Genomic DNA, 24160 nt, shown 5'->3' with positions numbered 1-24160 from the left:
AGTGTCACCCCGGGGGGCACCTCACACCAGTGCCTGCGTCACAAGTGAGTTTACACTGTGTCCAGCTTGGGACTCGGGCACGTGGCCCACGTCTTAAAGCTGAAGACAAAGCAGCCAGCAGCCTGCCTGCCAGCTCCCTGGCGGCCAGCTGTGTGAGCAGGTGTCTGATGGGGAGCTAATCTGCACCTTTCCCGCCCAGAAGCTGCGGTCTCTGCAGGCCGCCTGCGGGGACAGCTGCTGCGCTCTAGGTTTGTGTTGTCATGTTCGTGTCTGAAAAGGGAGTCGCTTCGTTTGCTTTTAAAAAAAGTGCTTTAATAAGAACCGTGCTCTCACGAAGCAGCTCCCACACAGACACAGGCTTCGCCAGGGCCTCACCTCCTCACGCCCGGCCTTGCGCCCAGAGAGCCCGCAGGCCGGCGTGCCGCTTGGACTGGACCTCTGCTGGTGCGCTTGTACAGCGCTGGCTCGCCGGTCCCTCCTCCCTTCCAGCCCTGGGTGGCTGGACTGGGTGGATGGACCCGCAGCGCCTCGCCGGGCAGGATGCCTGCACGGCTGGCCCCGAACTCTGCTTTCAGGTAGTAAAGGCATTTAGAATCGACTGGGTGGTGTTCCTTTTCTGAAGTTACTGAAACAAGTGCAACAACCGAGACGGTCCCTCTCCCGTGAGTGCATTTCGAGGCCCAAACTGCTGCTGTCCCCGCCGTGGCAGCGGCCCCTGGCTGGCAGGGCGACGAGGGCTCTCGGGTGCTCCTCCCCTGGCGGCCTGGCAGATGCACCTGCACCAGCTGCCGGCGTGTTCAGGGCCACGGCCAGGGTGGAAACTCCCCACGGGACCCGCTCAGCAGGTGGGACTGACCTTGACCGCCCGCCCGCCCGCCCGCCTGCCTTGTGGCTCACCCTCCAGGGCCCGGGGCTCCCTCCTGCACCCCAGAGACAGTGACAGCGGGAGCTCGGAGCCAGCACCGCTGTCCGTCTCGGGGGACCGGCTGCTGGGGGCTCAGTGCTTCTCCCAACACGGAACCTAGAACTCTCCTGTGACCAAGCCCTCCAAGAAAACCAGCGTCAGCCTTTATGAATCAGCAAACATTTAAATTACAAAAACTACAGCTTCACACCACACATATTTACAAAAACACATCGCTATGGGAAAGTACACACAAACTGGCCGCGGACCACGGGGCCCGAGAGCTGCCCCGAGCGTTCCCCACGCGGCCCCGCGTCTGCTTCCCTCCCACAGCCGCCGCTCGTCCTACGTGTGGGCGCCCAGCTGCCCGAGGGCGCCGTCAGCCTCGTCCTCCGTCTCCAGGAAGCACAGGCAGAGGTGGTCCTTGCTGAGCAGGGCCAGCGAGGCCCCCGTGACGTGCCAGCACAGAGAGAGGACCTGGAAGTCCCCTGGAGGGGACATGTGGCCGAGGGTTAGAGCGGGAGGCCAGGTCCCAGGGGAGCAGCCCGCAGCCTGTGGGGGCAGGGATGGGGCAGGGACCCAGCTGGAGCCCCACACAAACCGCCTCAGCCCGGTGGGGCCTCTCTCCAGAGGTCAGAGCCTCGGGCCCCCGGAGTCTGCTCACCTTCCCCGGGCACCTGCACGGACACGCAGCCCGCCGGCGACCACAGGTACACCTTGCTGCCTCCCGAGCAGATGGCCAGCCGGGGCTGCTGCGGGTCCCACTGGAAGGAGCGCACGGGGCCCAGCTGCTCCAGCACCACAAACAGCCGCAGCTTCTGCATGTCCCAGACCCACACGGCGTTCGGGACGTTGTCTGAGGGGAAACGGACAGGTCCAAGGTCAAACGCGCCCCCAGCTGCCTGCTTCAGCCCCCCCTCCCCGCCCCGGCCTCGACCTGGGCCCTGACGCAGTGGATGTGGGGCCCTGGTCTCCACACCATCCCCAGGGGGGCCTCCAGTCACTCCCTTAGACTGACCAGCCACAGGGGCATGTGTGGGTGGGTTAAAAGCCCTTCTTAGAGGAAGAGGCCAGGGCTGTAGTGGGGCCTGGGTCCCTGTTCGCCAAGGACGGAGCGCGTGCAGGGAGGCACTGGGCAGAGGGGCGGCGCAGCCTGCTCCCGAGCCGCTGGGGAGGAACACCGTTTCAGCAGCACGTGGGGAGGATGCCTTGGGCGGGCCTGGCCCGGCCCCACGGGGCACAGTGAGCGGGCACAGCACAGCGTGGGCGCAGCGCTCACCGTTCCTCGTGGCCAGGAAGTAGCTGTCGGGACTGAAGGCCAGCGCGCCGACGCCGATCTTGGGGTTTGCTCGGTCGGCAGCGGGCTTCAGCGTCTGCAGGGACACCGGCCCCGCGGCGATCTCATCTAGAACACGAGAGCCGCCTCAGCACGGCGCCGCACGCCGGAGATGCCGCAGGGCCCGCGATCCTGCCCGTCACGGCAGAGCTCGGACCCCAGCTGCTTGGTTTAAACAGAGGAAGAGGTTATGCAACCTTGAAAGCATCAGGCAAAGCATCACGGACAGAAGGGCCCGGCGGGCGCCAGCGTGTGAGGTCCCGGGAAGCACCGGCCCCAGCGCGGGCCTGGCGTTTCCTGCTCCTCCCAGTCCCTCCCAGTCCCTCCCAGTCCCTCCCAGTCCCTCCCAGTCCCAGTGCCTCAGCCCGCAGCCCGCTGCTGTCCCCCGCCCCCCCCCCCCCGCCCCCCCGTCCCTCGACACCTCGCTTTAGACTTTCAGATGAGAAAAGGCGTGTGGGACACAAAGTTTAGGGAAGTGACAATACGATGTGCTATTTTAGGTTCATGTCAATTCAGGGTCACCCACTGTGACAAACGCCCCCGTGGGAGTGCCCAGGATGTGTGGGTGGGGAAAACCTGTGCCTCGCCTAAAAGCTGCTAAAAAGATGGTGGAGAGGGAAGAGGAAGACAAGACCAGAAGCGCGAGACGGCGACGGGGCGTGGGCAGCGCGGTGTGTGCCCGGCCGCCCGTCAGCTCCCCGAGCCCGGGGCTGCGCTCTGGGCTCCACTTAAAGCGTGTCTGTCTGATGCCAGGTCACAGAGGAGACCCAGGCCCGCAGCCAGGACGCGGAGCAGCCCGCCCGCCCTTCCCCATGGTCGCTCCTGACCCTCAGCGGTCCAGGGAGTTCCACTCCCATTGGAACAAGGCTCTGGGCCCTCAAATCGACTCCAGGGCTGACGTCCGTCAACAAAAGCCACGCCCCCTGGGAAGGACCCCAGCTGGGCTGCGAGGTGCCGGGACAGGAGGCGGGGCCTCTGACAAGTAGGGGACAGGGAGCCCCTTTCCACAAACGAGGAGAGGCTCACACTTGCTCTCGGCGGCCCTGGGTGGCAGGCAGGCGGGCTGGCCCAGCGCCCCCCGCGGGCTCTTCTCCGCTTCCTTGTACACCACCTGCAAGACAGGGACGGTGTGCTGCCGCTGCAGGGCAGGATGGGGCACTGCTCCCTCCTGGGGCTCTGTGTGGGTCCCGAAAGCCCCCTAAGCACGAAGGTCTGGCCCTGGCTGGTGTGGCTCAGCGGATAGAGCGTCGGCCTGTGGACTGAAAGGTCCCAGGTTCGATTCCAGCCAAGGGCACATGCCTGGGTTGTGGGCTGAATACCCAGTAGGGGGCGTGCAGGAAGCAGCCGATCAATGGTTCTTTCTCATCATTGATGTTTCTCTCTCCCTCTCCCTTCCTCCCTGAAATCAATAAAATATTATTTTAAAAATTACATTAAAAAAAAAAGAACAAAGGTCTGATGGGGGCAGCCCCACATCCCCTTGGCCAGTTAGCAAGCGTGAGCACCTCCCGGGGAGTGACAGGCTTGGAGGGACCCGTGACCTGGCTGACAGGCCGCCGGCACAGCCCTGCTCCCTCCCGTCTTCACTGAACCTCCGGCTCCGGGGCCGCCTGACCTCACACTGTCCCTGCAGACCCCCCGCTCAGGTCCTCACCACACCTTACTGAGGTCCCCATCTGTGGGCGAGGAACTCCCCAGACCGGGCTCTGTGTTCCCACTGCACCCCCCCCCTTCAGTATCTTGGCACTGCCCACCCCGCTGCCTGGCACACTCCTCCCCATCCTGCACCACGTCCCCGGTGTCTGTCCTGTCCCTCGGTGGCAGCGTCCCTGCCCACCCTGGGAAACACCAGCTCTCCCAGCCCTCGCCCTCCACTGGCAGGGCTCGACGGCTCTGTGTGGCGGGCAGGAGGCCGGACAAGCAGGAGCAGATCAGAGACGAGCCATTTGGGGGGAACGCAGGGCAAGGCACCGCCTGGCGCCCAGTAGGAGTGTGGGCAGGAAACAGGCCCTGGCAGAGAGTCCGTGGGTCGTCCCGCCTCTGGCCGCGTGATGGAGCCCCTGCATCGCAGCATCACCGCCCTCCCAGCGCCGCCCCATGGAGACGGGCGCGGGCTTACCACTCGCGGGTCACTGATGGCCGCGGGGTGCCCAAACTCGGTGAGCATCTTCCAGGTCACGTGATTGAGGATGCGCACCTGAGGGAGGCCCACATATGAGACGCACTGTGTGGGGACACCCGCCACCCGGGCCGTCCTGGGGCTCCCCACAGCGGGCGCCCTGCCCACCTTCCCGTCGTAGCTCCCGACTGCCAGGAACTGACTGCTGGGGCTCCAGGCCACCGACTTGATGCCCAGGGACCACTCGTACGCGCAGTACGCGGCCAGCAGCCGGCCGTCCAGCGAGTAGAGCAGGACCTTGTACTGCAGGCGAGAGGGGCGCCCGTTAGCTGAGCGCCCACTAAGCCGGCGGGCACAACTGGACAGGCGGGAGGCGAGGGCGCGCAGGGCCAGACTGCCCTCGGCACAGGGACGGGCAGCCGCTGGGGGAGGTGGTAACCAGACAAAGCGGTGAGGCTGGTGGACGGGAGCGGCTGTCAACAGCACGGCAGCTGAGGCAGCTGCGGATGAACAGCAAAGCACCTCCTACCTCCAGGCAGGTGTCCCACGCCGCCAGCACGCAGCCGTTGGGGGCCCACTCGATGCCGGCGAGGTCCTGGGTGTCCGTGTCGAAGTGCTGTCACGGGAAGGGGAGAAGCAGGTCACGTCGGAACGGACGGTCGGAAGGGACGTGTGCTTGTTGTGTAGCCCATGTTGCTAGCGTGTCCCGTGCGCACTTTCCTGAGACAGCAACCGGCGGGGAGGCTACCACGTGTCCTTCCCGGTCGTCACGCGCCTGAGTGTCCGGAGGTTCGGGGCGCGGCCTGGCCGCCCGGCAGGCACTGCCGGCTTCTGGTGCGGCTGCCACCTGTGCACGGCTCCCCGCCCGCTCCTCGCCCGGCGGCGGGCTGCCGAGGCCTCCCTGAGAGGGTTCTGTGCCCAGCCTGCCTGTCTCCCGCCTGCAGCCGGGAGCACCTCTGAGCCCGGGCCCTGGGGAGGCCGAGTCGGGTTCAGCCCACTCCGCCTGACGAGCGACACATGCCACGGAACTGGCCGGAAGGGGAAGGGCCCCCGTTGGCCGGCAGTCCACTCGGCGCCCAGCCCGCACCGTCCCCGCCACGGCTCACAGGCGCTTCTCCCGTGGGCGCTCCGTGGAGTCGCAGGCGGCACGCGCCCTCGGGGACGGGAAGTCCCGTTTCCCAGGACCCCGCAGGGCCGAGAGCCTGAGGACAGGCGCACCGCTCCCGCCCAGGCGGCGAGGACGAGGCCCCGGAGGGAGGAGCGCTCACCCGCAGCAGCTGCCAGTCGCTGCAGACGAAGATGCTGACGTAGTCCTTGCAGTCCCGCCTCTCGGCCAAGGCCAGGTAGCGGCCGTCCCGGGAGAAGGTGATTCCTGCCGGAGAGGAAAGGGCTGGAACAAGGGGCCAGACAGGGTGGCATGCCAGGTGGTTTTCAAGGCAGAAGGGGGCGCAGCCCGGGCAGACACCAACGCGGGGGCGAGGGCAGTGCGGGGCCCGTGAAGACGAGGCCGCCTGCCCGCTGACCCGCAGGGGCTGCACACGCTGCCCAGACTGTCCTCAGGGCTCTCAGCCGTGGGCGTCAGCCTGTCCCTCCACTTCTGTTGTCACTCCTGAACCCAATCCTTAGGGAGAAGGAGCTTCGAGACAAGACTCTGGAAACGTTACACGGCATTTCCCTGGGAGGCGCCGACAGCGCCCAGGTCACACTTCCTGCGGCCTGAGCCGGAGGGCCGTCTCCGCGCGGGAAATGCTCATGCGGCTGGGAGACACCCACGTTCAAACCGGAAGTAAATGATCAGCGGACAGCGGCCCTCATTCCAGTGTGAGCTCCCAGCGGCCCAGGCCACAGAGCAGAGGGGAACCACTCGTCATGCCACGCCTCCCGCTGATCACGTGGCGGACACGTCACTGTAGTTGCGTTGAGCGGGACGCCCACCCAGCCTCGGGGCCCACCCACATCTCAGCGCGGGGGCGTCTGCCCCCCCTACCCCCGGTGGCCAGCGGATACCCGCCACTCAGCCCTCCTCTGGGATGTCCAGCGGGGGCAGGTCACCATGTCCCTGGACAGAGACCACAGAGTCAACAGAAGACCGAGATTCCGGGTTCAGAATTCCAGGTGTGAAGTGGGGCCCCTCAGCCCTGAGACGGGAAGGGAGGCCACGGAACGCCTCGCCTCTGATGCCCTTGAGCAGGCCTCCTCGTCCTGGGGCGTCTGAAGGGGTGCTTCTCTCTGGAGGCGCGGGAGACACCTATTCACAGCCTGAGGTGGACATTCCCGCGATCAAGAGCGAAGGACCCCGTGCTCCGCGCACTCACCCTGCTGACAGGCCTTCGGGTACTTGATGTACGAGACGGACTTTGTGCACAAGGACCAGACGGTGATCCGCAGCTGTGGGGGGAGGAGGGGAGCACACGTTACATTTTCAGAATGAGCGTCTGAGCCCTGGGGGAGCGGCACTGAGCCGAGCCAGACCGCAGAGGGAACTGTCTCGGGGCAGGCTCGCCCCCGCCCTCTCCCTCTCCCCTGTCCTCTCCCTCGCTCCCCCTCCCCCTCCCCCTCCCCCATCCTCGGTGGGCACCACGCTCACCTCCCACTGCCCTACAGCCAACCCTCTCCAGTTTTCACTTTGAACAATGTCATGTGAGTGACAGCGTGAAATGAATGAATACACAAATGCCTAACGTTCACGCAGGGCAGGGCAGTTTCTGCGTGGCGGCTGGCGTATTGTCACACACGTCGCTGGACTGAGGAGCAGCGTCCTGTGGGAAAGCACGCGGGACGCGGGCCTCCTCGCTCCATGGAGTCGGCCTGGCGGCTCCTCGCACCCGGAACGCTGGAGCGGTGGCCCAGCCCCAGGCAGGAGACCGTGTCCTGAAACCGCTGACGCGCTGCTTCTGCCCAGGGTCCCCGGAGAAACCACCGAGGCATCCCGTCCCCGCCCCCGCCCTCCCTCACCGGCAGGTGCAGGACCGAGAACCATGGGTGGGGCAGGCCCTGTGCTTAGGAGGACGAACTTGGGTCGGGTCAAGAGCCGTGGCCTTTCCCTCAAACCCAGCGCATCTGCATCCGACACCGAGGCTCTCTCAGCCCCTCCCCGCCCACCCCCCATGGGGCCTGAAAGCAGTCACCCCGACCAGCACTGCTCCCTTCACTCTCTAGAAAGGCTCTCCCTGCCCTCCCGTCGGCTGGGAGAGCTCAGCCGCAGCCGCAGCCGCCTGCCAGGTGCACAGAGACGGCCACGGCGGCCCCCAGCTGGGCTGGGCCGTGTGAACAGAGACCCGACTACACAAACCACAAAAGGAAAAGGACCGTGTGCCAGCTGGTGTGGCTCAGTGGTCAAGCATCGACCTATGAACCAGGAGATGGTGGTTCCATTCCTGGTCGGGGCACATGCCCAGGATGTAGGCTCGATCCCCAGTGTGGGGCGTGCGAGAGGCAGGCAATCCATGATTCTCTCTCACTGACGTTTCTATCTGTGTCTCCCTCTCCCTTCCTCTCTGACATCAATAAAAAATATATGTATATGTGCCGTTGTAACCACATGACCGAGGCACATGTGTAAACTGTGTGTGTGAGTGCATGTGTATGTGAGTGTGTGAGTGCGCATGTGTGTGAGTGTGTGTGTGAATGCACATGTGTGTGAGTGCATGTGTGTGAGCGACTGCGTGTGAGCGTGTGTGTGTGCATGTGTATGTAAGTGTGAGTGTGCGTGTGTGTGTGTGAATGCACGTGTGTGACTGCGTGTGAGCGTGTGTGTATGTAAGTGTGAGTGCGCATGTGTGAGTGCGTGAGTGAATGCACATGTGTGTGAGTGAGTGCACATGCGTGTGACTGCGTGTGAGCGACTGTGTGAGTGCGTGTGTGAATGCACATGTGTGTGTGACTGCGTGTGAGCGTGTGTGTGTGTGCATGTGTCTAAAAACAAGATGGGAAAGCACTCACCTCGCCGACAGGCAGAGAAGTGGAGACCAAAGCCCAGGTGCAGCCCACTCAGCCGCACGGGCGGGCGATCGCTCTGCACCGCCTCCCGCCGCCTCCCACCGCCTCCCACCGCCAGGCAACCCCCAGGCCACATCCTAGACTCCACACAGGTCGTCAGAGACACAACAGACTCCTGGCCATGGGGGTCCCAACACCTCAAATGCTCGGCTAAGATAGGACGGCAAGTGAAGTGGGGGGTTTCCCACAAGGAATGCAGGGACCGGCCATGCCTTCCACATGGGTGGGTCTCAGAAACACGCAGGGGGGAGCCAGGACCTCGGACAGAGAACAAAGTCATGCAAATGGACCTGAAACAGGTCCAAACTCACAGTGCAGCGTCGACACACACACACAACCACACGTATCGGCACACAGATACACACACACACACACACACAACCACACACACTCACACATACACAACCACACGTATGGGCACACAGATACATACAATCACATGTATGGCACACACACACACGACCCTCACGGAGAGCCAGGACTGAGTCAGGACATGCGCAGCCGGGAGCACTGGCTGGGGAGGCGCTGGCTCTGGGCCCGCCTTCCAGCCCAGACGGGACGGAGCGCCCGGCGCCTGTGTCATGTCCGAGGGGCAGATCCCCTCCCTCGCGCTGCCCTCGGGGGCGCCCCCTGCCGCTGGAGGCGGATCCCGGCCCAGGGAGCTGCGCGCGAGGCCTGTGCCCGCGGCTACATGAAGAGCTCCAGGATCGTGTCTGAAAAGCCCGGACCAGCACCTCTGACGTGTCAGCGCGCCCGGTGCCGAGACCCAGAGCCGTGCTTCCTGCCTCACCCCGCCCGCCCGCCCGTCTGGGCGACGCGGCTGTAACTGGCGAGTCAGTAACAACAGTTCAGGGGCAGAGGGTCGTTCCGGGGGGGCGCCAGGACGCTGCAGGTCAGCGCCCCCCAGGGAGCCGCCGGTGCCCTCCCTGCAGACGGCTGGGCGAGGGCCTGGACGGGGACTAGCCGCCTGCCCGGGAAAGCTGGGCGATGCTGGGAAGGCACCTGCTCATCAGGCACGGCTGGAGCAGGTCACGGGCCAGACGGCGTGGGGACTGAGGGCAGGGAACCGGGGACATTTAACCCGAGCAGAGGCGTGCGCGCCCTCGCTCCTGGCGTGTCGCGGGCTCCTGGCTGCCGGGCTCCCTCGCTCGCTCCTGGCGCCTCCCCTCGCGGCTCACGGCCATGTGGGCCCACGCTGCGCTGAGGGACTGCAGCGGCTCCTGCTGCCGGGACCGCGGCCACCGGACGGAGCGGGACACCGGACGGAGCGGGACACCGGACGGAGCGGGACACCGGCTTTGCCTGCAGCCACACCTCTCCCAGGCCTGCAGCGGGACTTGGGGTGTAATTCCCCACAGATAAAAGTCAGGAAACTCTTCCTCACGGTATCGCAAGGGCCCACCCAGCACCCAGTGGGGGAGGGGCGCCCGACTTCCCTGACGTCACAGCAGCAGGGCCCAGGTTCCAGGGTCCGACCGACAAACCCGCGGCCACAGCTGCCTGCAGCAGGTCCCTCCGCCGACCCTCACAGCTGGACAGAGTCCACCAGAGGGCCCTGAGAAAGCCCGGTGAACCCCGAGGGTCGCTGGGAATCAGGGTGCCCGCCCACATGCGTGCTGTCAGCTTGGCCGAGCCTGGAGCCAGCCGCCACGCCGCCCAGCAGCCCTGCCCGCCGACCGCACCCTGGGGTCAGGCCCACAGGCCGGGGCCTAAGTGCCGCCTCAGAAAAGCGCAGGAGCGGGATCAGCGCGCGTTTCTGTCTCCAAAATGCACGCAGACCCGGGCACCTGGCACAGGCCGGTCCCCTCACTGACGCACCTGGAGAGGGAGGCCCCCCCGAGCTCCCGGGTTTACTCAGGCCGCACTCAGCCCCAGCCCCCCCACCCCCTCCCCGGGCAGAACCGCGAGCGGGGGTGTCCGAAGAACAAACCAACGATGCGGTCACCGACGCCCCCAGGTCAGACCCCCATCGGAAACATGAGATCAGCTTACTCTAAAGCCCGTTCTCTCCTGTTCAGCTCCAGGAACTGCTCACAGCCTTAAAGTGTGACTTAGGTTTTCTTTTTAAAATGTGTTCATTTTCCTTTAAGACTGGCCCAGGAGATTAAATATCACCACTTAGGGGCTTGCCGTGCTCTGACGACTGACATAAATAACCCCCCAAAGGCCCCCAGCTCACATCCGAGCGCTCGGGGCTCGGGGCTCAGGGCTCAGGGCTCAGGGCAGGAGGCGCGCTGCGGGGGCGGGGGTGGGCGGGGTCACTCACGTGGAACTCGGTGGTGTTGAGGATGTGGCGCCCGTCGGGGCTCCAGCAGGAGGCCACCAGCCCCGCGGAGCCCTCGTCGATCCTGCAGTGCCACTCGGGCTGCTCCAGCGACCACACCTGGTCCAGGAGAGACGCGGTCACAAACCCCCCAGGCGGCACTTAGCCTAAAGCCACTGCAGAGGCAAGACACGGGGCGCTGCCCCACCCTCTCCACGCTGGGCCAGTCCCCACCCTTCGGGGGGAGCGGGGCTCGTTAACCCTCCCTGGCTAAGCTCCGAAACAAAGCCTCCTCTCAGTGCTTCCCAATGCCCTCCCGGCTGCTGGCCCTGGTCTGCTTGGCTCCAGGTGGAGTATTCCGGTGCAGGGAGGGGCGGGGGCGGGGGTGGGGGCGGGGGCGATGGGAAAAACAGCAGACAAAGGGGACATCTGCAATCCTCCCAGCAATAAAGGGAAATCTTCAAAAAGGAATACTGAAGGGTTCCCCATTTCGGAAGGACTGAACTATGAGAGAGTCCCCCGTTTTCACAGGGAGCGGCTGAGGGCCTTTTCCTCAGGCCAGAGGGCGGAGGGCGAGGGTCCGAAGGGCTCACCCGGGACGGCGCCGGCCGCGTACCTGCACCAGCCCTGTACCTGCACCAGCCCCGTACCTGCACCAGCCCCGTACCTGCACCAGCCCCATACCTGCACCAGCCCCGTACCTGCACCAGCCCCCGTACCTGCACCAGCCCCCATACCTGCACCAGCCCCGTACCTGCACCAGCCCCGTACCTGCACCAGCCCCCGTACCTGCACCAGCCCCGTACCTGCACCAGCCCCGTACCTGCACCAGCCCCGTACCTGCACCAGCCCCGTACCTGCACCAGCCCCGTACCTGCACCAGCCCCCGTACCTGCACCAGCCCCCGTACCTGCACCAGCCCCATACCTGCACCAGCCCCCATACCTGCACCAGCCCCCGTACCTGCACCAGCCGCGTACCTGCACCAGCCCCCGTACCTGCACCAGCCCCGTACCTGCACCAGCCCCGTACCTGCACCAGCCCCGTACCTGCACCAGCCCCCGTACCTGCACCAGCCCCGTACCTGCACCAGCCCCGTACCTGCACCAGCTCCGTACCTGCACCAGCCCCCGTACCTGCACCAGCCGCGTACCTGCACCAGCCCCCGCTTGTACATGGCGCACAGGATGAAGAGGGAGTCGGCCGACCACTCGACGTGCTGGACCTGGTCCAGGCAGGTGTACAGCTGGAGGACCTGAAGGCTGCGCGCCTCGCGGACCACCAGGCGGAACTGCACGCAGGAGGCCTAGGCACGGGAAAGAGGCGCTGACGTCCTGCGCTCCAGGGGGGGCTCCGCAGAGGCCGCGCCCGCGTGGGGAAGCCCTGCGGCCTCTCTCATCCCAGACATGTTTTCTATCTAGAAGGTTCCATGTTTACCACCAAGTACACGGCCCATTCTGAAAATGAGTCAATAAAAAGATATAGAGTTGAAATATACAAACCAGATGTTAAAACGGTTATATTTCAGCATAAAGTATTATTTTAACACTCTATACTGAAGTAATTACCTGCTCCTTTCCTATTTTTTTAATAATATACATATTTTTTATTGATTTCAGAGAGGAAGGGAGGGGGAGATAGAAACATCAATGATGACAGAGAATCATTGAACAGCTGCCTCCTGCACGCTCCACACTGGGGATCGAGCCCACATCCAGGCATGTGCCCTGACCGGAATCGAACCTGGGACCCTTCAGTCCGCAGGCTGGTGCTCTCTCCACTGAGCCACACCGGCCAGGGCTTGCCTGCTCCTTTCTTATCGGCACCACAGAACTAGGCGCGAGGAGGAAACGCACCGGAGAAGGCTCTGCCGTGAGCTGCACCCCACCTGCTGGTCACTTGCAGGCGTCTATAGGGCGCGCAGGGTCCGGGCTCACAGCTGCGGGTGGCAATGACCACAGAAATGACAGCAATGACCTCAGAAATGACAGCTCCCTCTGTCCTGAGCCTAAGTCTGAGCCGCACCAACAGAAAGTCAACATATGTGTTCTAGATTCTGCAAATGTCAGGGCGCTTCATAAATGCCCGTTCACCTACCCTGAGCCAATAGGAACTATACCCGTCTGCCCCCAGGTCCCGGCACAGTGCTCCTGGGACCCTTGTAACTTCCTGGGTGACAGGGGCCTCTTCTGTTCTATCAGGGGACTCGGGGGGAGGGGGCCTCCTGATGGCCCCTGGATAGGGCTGGTCACAGGAGCCCAGGCCATCAGCGGTTTGGAATCTCAGCCCCAGACCCCATTCCCTTGGGAGGGAGAAGGGCCGCAAATGGGGTGAATGACAGACCAGACCTTCGGGGGGGGGGGGGGGACAACACACCACGCGGGGAGGGTGGCACCCCGACCCACGGGGACAGAGCTCCTGCACCGGGCCCCTCCCCACCTCGCCCTATGCCTCCTCAGCGGGCTGGTCTCCTGTCCCTCACCACAGCCTTGCAGGAGCTGGTAAGGAAGTCAGTGTTTCCGAGTCCTGTGCGTGCTGTAGCGAATGAATCCAATCTGAGGAAGGGGTGGTGGGAACCTCCCCCCGCGGCCGAGTCAGACAGAAGCTGTGGGTCACCTGCCACCCACGCCTGTGGCTGAAGTGGCAGTCTTGTGGGACTGAGCCCTGCACCTTGGGGTCTGAGGCTGCCTCCAGGGAGACTGGGCAGAACTGGGGTGAATGACAGGCCGGCCGGCTGGTGTCACAGAATTGCTTGGTGGGGAAAGCCCACACGTCTGGGGACCAGAAATGATGCGATGTGGGTCGTCGTGGCAACAGTAAGGCGCGCACTTACTCCTCGTACTGCCTATGAAAATGCGCGTGTCCATGCTCTTCCTGAGAGGCTCCATGTCCGTGTCAGCAGCCATGGCTGAGCAAGTAATTCCTTAGAGCACACATGCTGACTGTACAGTGTAAAAGTCGGGAACCCATTTCTAACTGTTCGTTACTCCACTTTTGCACTTATCAAGGCCAAACTAGGTAACTGGTTTGTGTTTTATGAACACCCATTAGGAAAGAAAAGCCACGGGAGTTTTCCGTAAAGAAGGGAGGAGGAGGGCTGTCGCAGATTAGACAGTACGTGTCACAGTGTCCACGTTCCCACGCCGCAGCTTTGAATACTGTGTCAGTTACAATGACTTCCCTAGGAGATGGAACATTTGTACCAAATCTTGGAAAAAATAGTATCGATTCTGTTGCAAGATATTAAAAATGGCAACATGGACCTAACCTTCTCCAGTATTTAAGATAGAGGGTTGTTTTTTTTAAGATTTTTAAATGGGTTTTTATTTCTTTTTAGAGAGGAAGGGAGAAGGAGAGAGAGAGAGAAACATCGATATGAGAGAGGAACATCGATCGCTGCCTCCTGCACACCCCTAAGGGGAATCCAGCCCCAAACCCAGGCATGTGCCCCGACTGGGAATCGAACAGCAACATGTTAGTGCATGGGACCACACCCAACCCACTGACCCACACTGGCCAGGGCTAAGGAAGAGTCTGAAGAACAGGATTCCACTAGCATGACTATTAAGTGTCTCACAATACTTGACCAGAGTGTAAAAATCAAAGGAGTAGCAAAATTAAGCAAGGAAATATAATTTTCCTCTTTATAACTCACTGGAATTTCCATAAATGATTAAAAAAAAAACCAAAAAACTAATTTGTGGGGGTAGGGGGGGCGCTTTGAAAAAGGTACCCAGGTTTCTGGAGTGCCATTTAAGCTAAAGAACATGTGGCATGTTGTGGCTGAACGCTACTGTATATGACTTTGAATAAAACCTCCATAAAGAAGGCAACCAGGGAATGTCTTCAGAGACCCGGACAAGAAAAAGAGGAAGGTTAGAAACAGCTCCAACCGGAAGAGAACCACGAGGTGCCCGTCAACAGAGGATCAATGGAAGTAAAAACACTTTTTAGACGGCACGACTCTTTCTCTTAAAGGCTTTCCAATGACAACTACCTCCCAGCCCCCACCTGACACCCCCCTCCCCCGATTCTGAGGTCACACACTGGTCTTACTGGCATCTTTCAAAACCTGAGCTGCTGGGCGCACAAGAGACGTGGCCAGGAAGTTGTGAGGAGGACCTTCTGGTAAAAGGGAAGTGTGCGGAAGGCATCGGAATTCCGACTTAGGGGGTGTCGAAGGCGGCGCCCCTGATTATTCCTTGACCTCTCCAAACAAGTCTGTGCCCGTGAAGACCCCCAGACATTGACTGGAATCCTTATGCTTAACCCCTGGATGCCCTTGCCTAGAGGACAATGTAAACACGCGTGTCCTCCCAAGATCACTCACCCTGCTGATTGCATCTAAAGATAGAAATTCCGATGAAGGCCTGAGGAGGAGGCACTGGAGGCGGCTCTGGCCGCTAGAGCCCGGCGCCCGGAGCCCTCTCCCCGCAGTCAAACTGTGTCTGAGTGATCCGTTCATCCGTGGTTCGGGGGCTCTGGTCAGCCCCGGCCCTAAGCTTCATGCACGGGACCGCTCAGCGATCTGGGCACCTCTCTGCACCCCTGGGATGAACGGCTCCCGGCCCAGCAGTGCAGGCAGCTCCCGGCACCTGGACACGCGTTGCCAGTTAGCGGCACCACTGACGCGGCAGACGGTGGAACCAGCAAAGGGGGCTGCGAAGGCTGTCCGGAGCCGCTGCCCACGGCCCCCTTACAGAAGGCAGAGCTGTGTGTCTGCTTTCTTGTGGCAAAATCACCGCCAGCAGCCGCTGTCTGCCGGGGCAGGTGGGCACCCCGGGGCGGGAGGCGGGCACCTGCCCAGGTCCCCGGCCCTGAGCCACCCCCGTCTGGGTCCCCGGCCCAGAGCCACCGCCTGGTTACCTGTCTGCGGCACGTGACCAGGCCCTGCGCCCAGGCCACCTGTCCGGGTCCCCTGCCCGCATCCCGGCCCTGCCGACCCCCCAGCCGCCTGGACCCCGGGCCCCGCGGCCGCCTCCGCTCCCCTACCCGGGGTCCCCACGGACCGCCCGACCTCGGCCCAGGCCCTGCGGCCGCTCACCAGGTACTTGCCGTCCGGGGAGAACTTGCAGAGCTGGTTGGAGAGCTTGAACACCTCCGAGAAGTTCATGGCGAACCCGCCCGCCGCGCCGGAGCCCGCGCTGCAGAGCCCTCGGAGTCCGCCGCAACCGCCAGCCCGCGCCCGGAAGTGACGGAAGCGGGAAGCGCGCCACAGCCTATCAGGGCCCGGGCACCCCGCGGGGCATTGTGGGGCTTGTAGTTCGCTCTCCCGGCGCCTCCACGCTTCTTGCGACCCGGGATTTCGGCGGTGCCTCCCTCCAGCCAGGGCTGCCAAATAAAACGCAGGACACGCGCTCACATTTGAATTCCAGATAAAGAACGAATCGTTTTTAGTAAAATATGTTCCCAAATACTTCATGGGATATATACTAAAAAATTACCCGCTTATCTGAAATTTACATTTAACGGGCGTTTTATGTTCTGAGTATTTAGATTTATATCTGTATTTATACTTACCCGTAAATACGTTTATGCGTAAATATACTTATATTCAAACATGTATTGTATGCTAATCTATAATAGTGTATGTGCATATGTTTTGTACATGGTGCATAAACTTTCGTTTTTCTTTGTTTTGATTGTTTTTTGCTAAATCGGGCTCCCCGCCTGCAGCGAGCCCCTCCCCCCCAGCAACGAGCCCCCCCACACACACACACTCGCGTTCTGGTGCAGCTCAGATCCGGGGTGAACGAATTTGACGCCGCAAGGAGAGCGAGTGGGCCGCGCCCTCTCTCCGCACGAAGGAGCGCGCACCTGCGTGGGCGCTGGCTGTGCGGTCTTTGCTACCCACCCCTGCGCGCGTGAGCCGTGTCCTCGCGCCCACCTGGACCGTATCCCCTTCTCCCCAACTCCTCCGCCGAGCGCCTCCCGTGAGGCCCGCAGGAACCTCAGCGCCCGCCAGATCGCGCGCACCCAGACCCCGCGCCTGACCTGGTTCTGATAACCGAGACCGCTCGAGTCCTCCTGGTACCTCCGCGCCCAGCCCAGGGGCTGCTCCCTGCGGGCGCCCCCCATACCCCACCCAACTCCCCACCCGTCTGTTGATTTGTTCCGTGCTGGCGTGCACCCTCCTGCTCACGGAGCCGGCCTGGCCTTTTCTCCCCGGCCCGTCACCCCTGGGCACGTCTTTGTGTGCCCGCCGCCCCGCTAGCAGCAGGTGAGCGCTGAAGCTGGGCGTGAGGTCAGAGAACCAGGCCTGCAGCCCGGCTGGCGCGCGGCTCCACGGGCGACACGGACGCGAGGGTCACCGCAGCCTCGGCGCCGTGAGAGGGAACGGGCGCCAGCGGGCAGCGCACGGCAGGTGCGGGCCGCCCGAGGCTGCTCCGAACGCGTCCCTCGTGAGGCCGCGGCCCGAGGGGAGCCTTGGCCTCGGGCGTCCTGAGCGCAGAGAGCAGCTCCCGGCGCAGGACGCGCGTGTTGCCGTGGACACGCGGGCGCACCTGTGCCAACACCGCAGGAAACGGCGCCCGGGCCCGGAGGCTGCGGCCGGGGAGGGAGCAGGTGCGGGAGCGGCCGGGAGCGTTAGCGTCTCCAGTTACTCCGCCGGTGCCCGGAGCACACCTCCCCCCAAGGGCGCGGGCCTAGGCGGAGAGTCCCGCCCAGAGGGTCCCGGCGGATCCGCAAGGCCGCGCGGCCCGGCGTGGTCCTGACCTCGGCTCGTTGGGCGGTGGAGGGGGGGGGCGCCCCCTCCTTGGCCGAGGAGCCCCGCTGGGGCCACCAGAGGAAAGCGGCTGCACCCAGCCCCCCAGCCCCCCAGCCCCCGCACCATGTGCCCGGCTGGACTCAGCCAGTGGGACACTCCGTGGGCGGGGCGGGGCCCCCTCCGACGCGGCGCTTCCCTGACGGCGGATCCCAGGCGCCCCGAGCGCGGAGGAGCCCAGCGCTACTGGGGTGGAGAGGAGAGGCCGGGGTGCCGGGGAGAGACCGCGTCTGGGGAAGGGAGGCTTCGGGACGCGGAGTCCGCATCCCTGCTCCCCTCGCGGGCTCCCGCGCCCTTGCCCGCGCCCCAAGCCGCTGGAGGGTCGCGGTCCAGTCTCACCAGCAGGCGGACCCCGCTCCCGACCCTCGAACAGCCTGGGGTCCCGGCTCCGCAGGGGTGACACGCGCCAACAGGCGGCGGGAAGGCGGCGGGAAGGAGGCGGGGCGGAGCGCACCGGGTCCCGACTCGGCCGCGGCCAGCTGGGGGGGCGGAGCGCCCGGCACCACCAGGGCCCCGGCCCGGTCCCGCCGCCCCGCGCTTCTCCCGCCCGCCGGCCTCAGAAGGCGCTCCCGCCCGCGGCCGCCCCCTCCCCGCGAGCCTCCATATAACCCGCCTCGACGGGCCCGCCGCGCGCCCTGCCTCCCGCCTCGAAGCGCGCGCCTGGTGGGCCCGGGAAGGAGTGACGCGCGACGCGGGGGCCAGGGCCGGGCGACTCGGTACCGATGCTGGGGGCTCCCACGGCACCAGGTAGGCAGCGCAGGGACCGGCGCCCGCGGGACTTGCGCGCGGGTCGGCTCGTCTGCGGGGACGGAGCGCAGGGCGGCAGGCGCTTCAGCTCTCGGCGCAGGAGCTGGGAGTTGCGGAAAGACCCGCACACACGGGAGAGAGGGCGACATGGGGTCTCCCTCGAGGTCCAGGCTCCCTGGACTTGGCTCAGAGACAGGGAGCCGGCCGGAGTCCGGGCCGGAGGAGAGGCGGGTAAGGCCCCCGGTGTGGGGAGTGTGGGGGTCTCTTGGGGGCAGGAGCAGGCTCGCTCCTACTAGCCCCTCCTCACCTGGGATTCAAGGCCCTCCTGCTACCCCTCCCCCCAGCTTCCAGGGAAGGTTGGGAATGTGTTCCTGGAGAGGCCCGGAGCTCCTGCCCCCCCCCTCACTCTGCACCCCCTCACTCTGCACCCCCTCACTCTGTACTGATGTGGATGGAGGCCTTAGTCCGACAACCCCAGGCGCTCTCCGCGACCGTGAATCTGGGCCTCGGTTACTAAGGAGCTAGTTCCGGAGGGGCGTCTCCCCGTGGCTCTAGGCTGGCCTGGGGTGCCCGCCTGTTGCTGAGTCTGTTGAGAGGACAGGGGGGCCTGGCAGGAGACAGACCCCCTGGTCCCTGCCTCCCTTGGCTCCCTGCACTCCCGGCCCCCACAGCCATTGTCCTCGCAGCCTTTAAACCCCGGGGGGGGGGGGGGGAGCTATTATTGCCTACTCAGCCTGTATGTTTGTCCAGTCCCTGAGCTGAGACGCACAGCGTGTGCGCTTATCCACATACACAGACGGGTGACGGGCAGACCACTGTCAACCAGCGCGGAGCCGGGGAACCGTGTGGGATTATCGTCTGACCAGAGGCCGCTTGGTCCAAACGGACTGTGGCCTGTTGGTTAAGCACCGGGCTGTTGGGAGCCCATCGGCACAGCGGTGTGGTGGGGCTGGGTTTGCTGTCATTGGCGGTGTTGAGCTTTATAATTAGCTTTGGGGGGGGGGGGGAGGGATGAGTCCTGTAAGCGGAAATAAAGCCCGTCGCCCCTTCGGTGTTTATCGCAACCCAGCCACCGTCTGTTGGTTTGTTCCGTGCAATATAAGAACGCACCGCCCCGAGAACAAAGGACAGGCTGTTTGCAACGTTGCACGTGTGAATGTACGGAGTGTGCGTGCAAGTGCAAAATAAGAGAAAAGTCGGGGAGCGGAGCTGTGACGGAGGCCTGTGCGTTCGTCAGTGGAGCCTCCAGAGGTGGCTGATCAGTAGGCCTGGCGCCCTGGCCGGGTGGCTCAGTGGGTGGAGCGTTGACCTGGGTCTGCGGGGGGAGGGGGCAGGCTGTAGGGAGGGTGCCTCAGGTTAGTATTTATTTATAGAGGATGCCCCACCCGCATCTAAGAATGGGTTTATAACATCGAGCACGTCCAAACAACTCAGCTAAAACAGAGACAGAAAGGAGAGACCCAGGACTTGGGGGAGAGACAAACACCCCGGAACCCGGAGGGTGGAGGTCCTGCCTGCAGCCGCTGGGGATGGCATTCACGGGAGATGGCCACACCCCAGGGGGACGGGTTCCCTGGGGGTGCAGGAAGCGCGTGCGCCTCTGGATGGGAGGCAGTTTCCGCTCACCGCTCACCGAGTCCCAGGGGCGTTGACCACCCAGGCAGCTCCCCGACAGGCGTGGGTGCGCGAGGAACTTGGGTTTCAACAAATCAGGAGCTCTCCTCCGAGTGCCTCCTGCTGACAGCCCCGGGCAGGGGAGGGTGCGCCTTCATTCTGCAGCCCAGGCGCCTCTGCAGGAATGCCAGTCAGTGTGTTACAATGTGTCCTTTTCTTATTTTAAAAATATATTTATTGATTTTTTTACAGAGAGGAAGGGAGAGGGAGAGAGAGTTAGAAACATCGATGAGAGAGAAACATCGATCAGCTGCCTCCTGCACACTCCCCACTGGGGATGTGCCCGCAACCAAGGTACATGCCCTTGACCGGAATCGAACCTGGGACCCTTGAGTCCGCAGGCCGACGCTCTATCCGCTGAGTGCACCCACACTTCGGGCGGGAGGCCGGGGCTCCCACGGGTGACACGGCGCCCAAGTTTGCACACTGTGCAGGGAGCACAGCCCCGACTCGGAGCTGCTGGGCCCCCGCCCCGGGTGGTGTGAACAGGAGACGCAGCCCCGACCCCCAGTACAGGCAACACCCATGCGGGGGGCCCTCTGAGACCCTCTAAGCCGGAAGGATAGGATTCAGGGGTGCTGTGCACGCCAATGGGGGAAGATGCCATCTCTATTTGCATTAACTTCAAATAAATGTCAGCATTTCCTCTCATTATGAATGTAGGCGCCAAACCACCCTCGTGCTCATCGTATCTGGGCCTTTCTTTTAAAAATATATATATATTTCTATTGATGTCAGAGAGGAAGGGAGAGGGAGAGAGAGAAACATCAGTGATGAGAGGGAGTCATGGATCGGCTGCCTCCTGCACGCCCCCAATGGGGATGGAGCCCGAAACCCCGGGCCTGTGCCCTGACCGGGAATCGAACCGGGACCTCCTGGTTCCTAGGTCGATGCTCAGCCACGGAGCCACGCCGGCCGGGCCCTGGGACCTGCCTTCCAGTGGGACTCTCCGGGAGCTGCCCCCGTGTGAGGCGGGAGCTGCTGCACCTCCAAGTCCCGCTCCTGCTCGTCACCAGCTGGGTGGGCGGTCTCGGAACTGCCCCAGCCCCTGGAGCGAGAGGATCAGGAAGGGGTGCCCGGCTACCCCACAAGCCCACCTTCTCCGTGTCGTGGTGACAGCGTGGCCCGGGGCCGCCCTAACCAGGGCCTCGGAGGCAGGGGCTGCGGGGCGGTGGGGTGGACGGAGGGAGGACAGCCGGGGAGAGGCCAGGCTCCGGACCTCTGCTGGCCGCGGAGAGAGGCGGCGAGGAGGGCACGGCGGCCGGTCTCGGCCGAGGAGGGGACGTGCGAGTGGTCAGGACAGGTCCGTGGCTGGAGACTCCGTGGGCCCGGGCTGGAATCCGACTTTCCCCAGACGGAGCCGGGGCTGGAGCCAGCGGGTCTGTAGGAGACAGGCCTGGGAGGTGCGGGGGGGCTGGCACTCCCGGGCCCCCCCTCCCCGCCCTCTGCCCTCCGCGTTCGGGTGCAGGGCTACTGACAGGGGTGCTCATGGGTGCCTCCTCTTCTTCTTCTTCTTTGTCATTCCTCCCCAGAGGGTGTTTCCCATTGATTTTAGAGAGAGGGGGAGAGAGGGGGGAAGAGAGAGGGGAAGACGGAGAGAAACATCGATGTGAGAGAAGCATATCGACTGGTTGCCTCCTGCACACGCCCCGACCAGGGCCGGGCCAGGGAGGACCCTGCAACCCAAGTACGTGTCCTTTACCGGAATCGAACCCGGGACCCTTTGGTCCATAGGCGGACGCTCTATCCACTGAGCCACACCGGCTACGGCCATGGGTCCCTCTTCTGATGGACTTGGTGTCGATAGACCTGGGTGTCTGGGAGCTCACTCCCACTCACTGGGAGACGCAGACCATGTGACTGTGCCGAGAAGCACAGAGGACACGACCAAGGTCAGGTGCAGGGTTCAGCTGGCCGCCCCTGCCCACTACCCCTGGGGCGGAGCGCGCAGCTCCGGGGAGGGGGGAGAGCCTCTAGCTGGTGGGCCAGGTCCTGACTCCATGGCCAGGTCCCCATCTCTTCCCCTGTGGGGGGTGGGGGCCACAGCTCCTCCTCCTGGGAGTAGCCCTTGGGGACACACCTGAGACCCCCGAGGGCAGACCCACGGGGCCCACAAAGGCTGGTCCAGCCCCTTTCCCACCAGGCAGGACCCAGGGCGTGGGCATCGCCAATGCCACCTCCCACCAGCCTCGGTGCCGGGCAGCCTGGGCCCGCTCTCCTGCGACCCTGCTCCGTGCAGCTGCGCTCGGGAAGGACCTGTCCCTGGCGGCCCGCCCGGTGCCAGCTGGGGAATCGCCCCAGAGACCAGAATGGGAGGTGCAGGGAGGAGGCTGGGGCGCTAATTGCTCACCTGCTGCCAGGCCCTGGGGCGGGAGGGGGGGGAGGTATCGGGGAGCCTCTGGCTAATTGAACCGTGGCTGCTCCTGGGGCGAGGGGCGCCTGGGCAGGCCCTCCCACCTCCACCCACCGCCTGGGCCTTCGGAGGGGACACCCGGCCTGTTCTCTGTGGGGCTGAAACACACGAGAAATGCCTGGGGTTCTCTTTCGAAGGCCCCACCTGGGCGGTGCCCGCCTGGTGACAGAGGCTGCACAGGCCCCCCCAGGCCCTGCCCGCCCTCAGTGATGGGGGACGGCTTGAGGGGTCTCGGGGGCCACAGAGAGGGCCTCACTGTGAGGAGGCGGCAGCCCCGGCTGCCCTCAGGGTCCAGGAGGGACCCGCGTGTGGGACAGGCCCGCCCTCCTGCTTCCGGGGCTGCCCGTCCCTGTGCCCTCGGTCGCTGACGGGGTCGCCTGCAAGTTCAGCAGCTGGAAGGGGCCGGCTGTCAGCGGTAACTGGGAGGAGGCCGCCTGGGCTTTAACGAGCCATGGCGACCATGCGTGGCTGTGGCTGTGGCTGTGGCCGTGGCCGTGGCCGTGGCTGTGATCGGATGGCGGCCGCCCCTTTTCCTCTCCTCCGCTTCCCGCCTCGGGGCCAGCGAGGCCCGCGGACGGGCTCCTGTGGGTTTTCCCGCGGGAGGAGGGCGTGCTCCGACCTGCTCTGGCTCGTTCCGCCGCGCTGCCTGTCTAATTACGGTGGTAACGAGGGAGGCCACTCCGGTGCTTGAGCTGCGAACGCAGGAGGCGGGATGTACGGGCCGCTAATTGGATTAACGCGGAGAGGGAACTCAGCCCGAGCTGCACATGGAGACTGAGGTCGGCGCCGTTCCAGGAGCGCGGCCTCATCGCCATCACCCCCCCTCCCCTTGTGAGGGGTTTTTTCATCCTCATCGGAGGATATTTTTCCATCAGTTTTCAGAGAGCGGAAGAGAGGGAAAGAGAGAGAAATATGGATGTGAGAGAAGCGCATCGATGGGTGGCCTCCTGCACGAGCTGGACCAGGGCCCGGGCGGGGAGGCGCCTGCAACTGAGGTCCGTGCTCTTGACAGGAATCGAACCCGGAACCCTTTGGTCCGCAGGCCGACCTCTCTCCACTGAGCCACACCGGCCAGGGCCCATGGGCGATTTGAAAGCATTAGTCCGAGAAGGAGCCGGGCTTCTCAGGAAATTAGCAGGAAGTCGTGTATGCAAAGCGCCTTTGAGCCGGAAGGCTGGGCTGAGCTGAGCAAACGCTGTGACGCGGCATTCAGGACCTTCCTCCTGGGGTCGCGGGCGGGGGTGGGGGGGTGGAGCCTCAGACCCCGAAGTCCCCTGCGGGACCCCCGTTCTGTGTGGTTGAAACTTCCATGTGTTTATCTCGGACAAACCCACACTCTCGTGGACTTGATGGCAGTGGGGCCTCTGGGGGAGGGAGGGGGGCCGGGGGTGATGTGGGGGGTGATACCTGCTTTGCTCTGTCTGAACCTTTTGACATTTGTGCTGGTGAGTGACACCCCATTGACAAAAGTCCACGGTGGTGCCCGGCCGGCGGGGCTCAGGGGTTGAACGTCGACCTATGAACCAGGAGGTCAGGGTTCGATTCCCGGTCAGGGCACATGCCCAGATTTTGGGCTCGATCCCCAGTGTGGGGTGTGCAGGAGGCAGCCGATCAATGTGTCTCTCTCATCATTGATCTTTCTCTCTCTCTCTCTCTCTCTCTCTCTCTCTCTCTCTCTCTCTCTTTCTCCCTTCCTCTTTGAAATAAATAAAAAACTATATTTTTAAAAAATCCATGATGGTGCCCTAGCCAGTTTGGCTCAGTCGGTAGAGCATTGGCCTGTGGGCCAAAGGGTCCTGGGTTCGATTCCGGTCAAGGGCACGTACCTTGGTTGTAGGGTCCTCCTCATCCCGGGCCCTGGTCAGGGCGTGTGCAGGAGGCAACCAATCGCTGTGTTTCTCTCACATCGATGTTTCTCTCTGCTTCTCCCCTACCCCTTCCA

General features: G+C 63.8%; 1 protein-coding gene across 3 annotated transcripts; it reads right to left on the bottom strand.

Moving 5' to 3' along the window:
* Positions 1-128: 128 nt before the first annotated feature.
* On the bottom strand, positions 129-15795 carry WRAP73 (WD repeat containing, antisense to TP73). 3 transcript variants are annotated; one of them, XM_079777334.1, is made up of 12 exons: positions 15666-15795; positions 11775-11927; positions 10625-10741; positions 6675-6747; positions 5628-5731; positions 4889-4975; positions 4528-4662; positions 4360-4437; positions 3267-3351; positions 2184-2309; positions 1569-1760; positions 129-1392 (listed from the first exon to the last, which is right to left on the bottom strand). In XM_079777334.1, exons 1-12 carry the CDS (start codon positions 15732-15734, stop codon positions 1250-1252), a joined length of 1362 nt encoding a protein of 453 aa, XP_079633460.1. In that variant the 5' UTR covers positions 15735-15795; the 3' UTR covers positions 129-1249. The 3 variants fall into 3 exon arrangements, with proteins under 3 accessions (XP_079633460.1, XP_079633459.1, XP_079633458.1); XM_079777333.1 differs by lacking the exon at positions 15666-15795 and adding an exon at positions 14952-15422; XM_079777332.1 differs by having other exon boundaries at positions 4360-4662.
* Positions 15796-24160: the final 8365 nt, after the last annotated feature.

Source organism: Cnephaeus nilssonii (genome assembly GCF_951640355.1).
Source record: "Cnephaeus nilssonii genome assembly, chromosome: 7".
Lineage (NCBI taxonomy): Eukaryota > Metazoa > Chordata > Mammalia > Chiroptera > Vespertilionidae > Cnephaeus > Cnephaeus nilssonii.
This window is presented reverse-complemented; position numbering and strand designations above follow the sequence as displayed.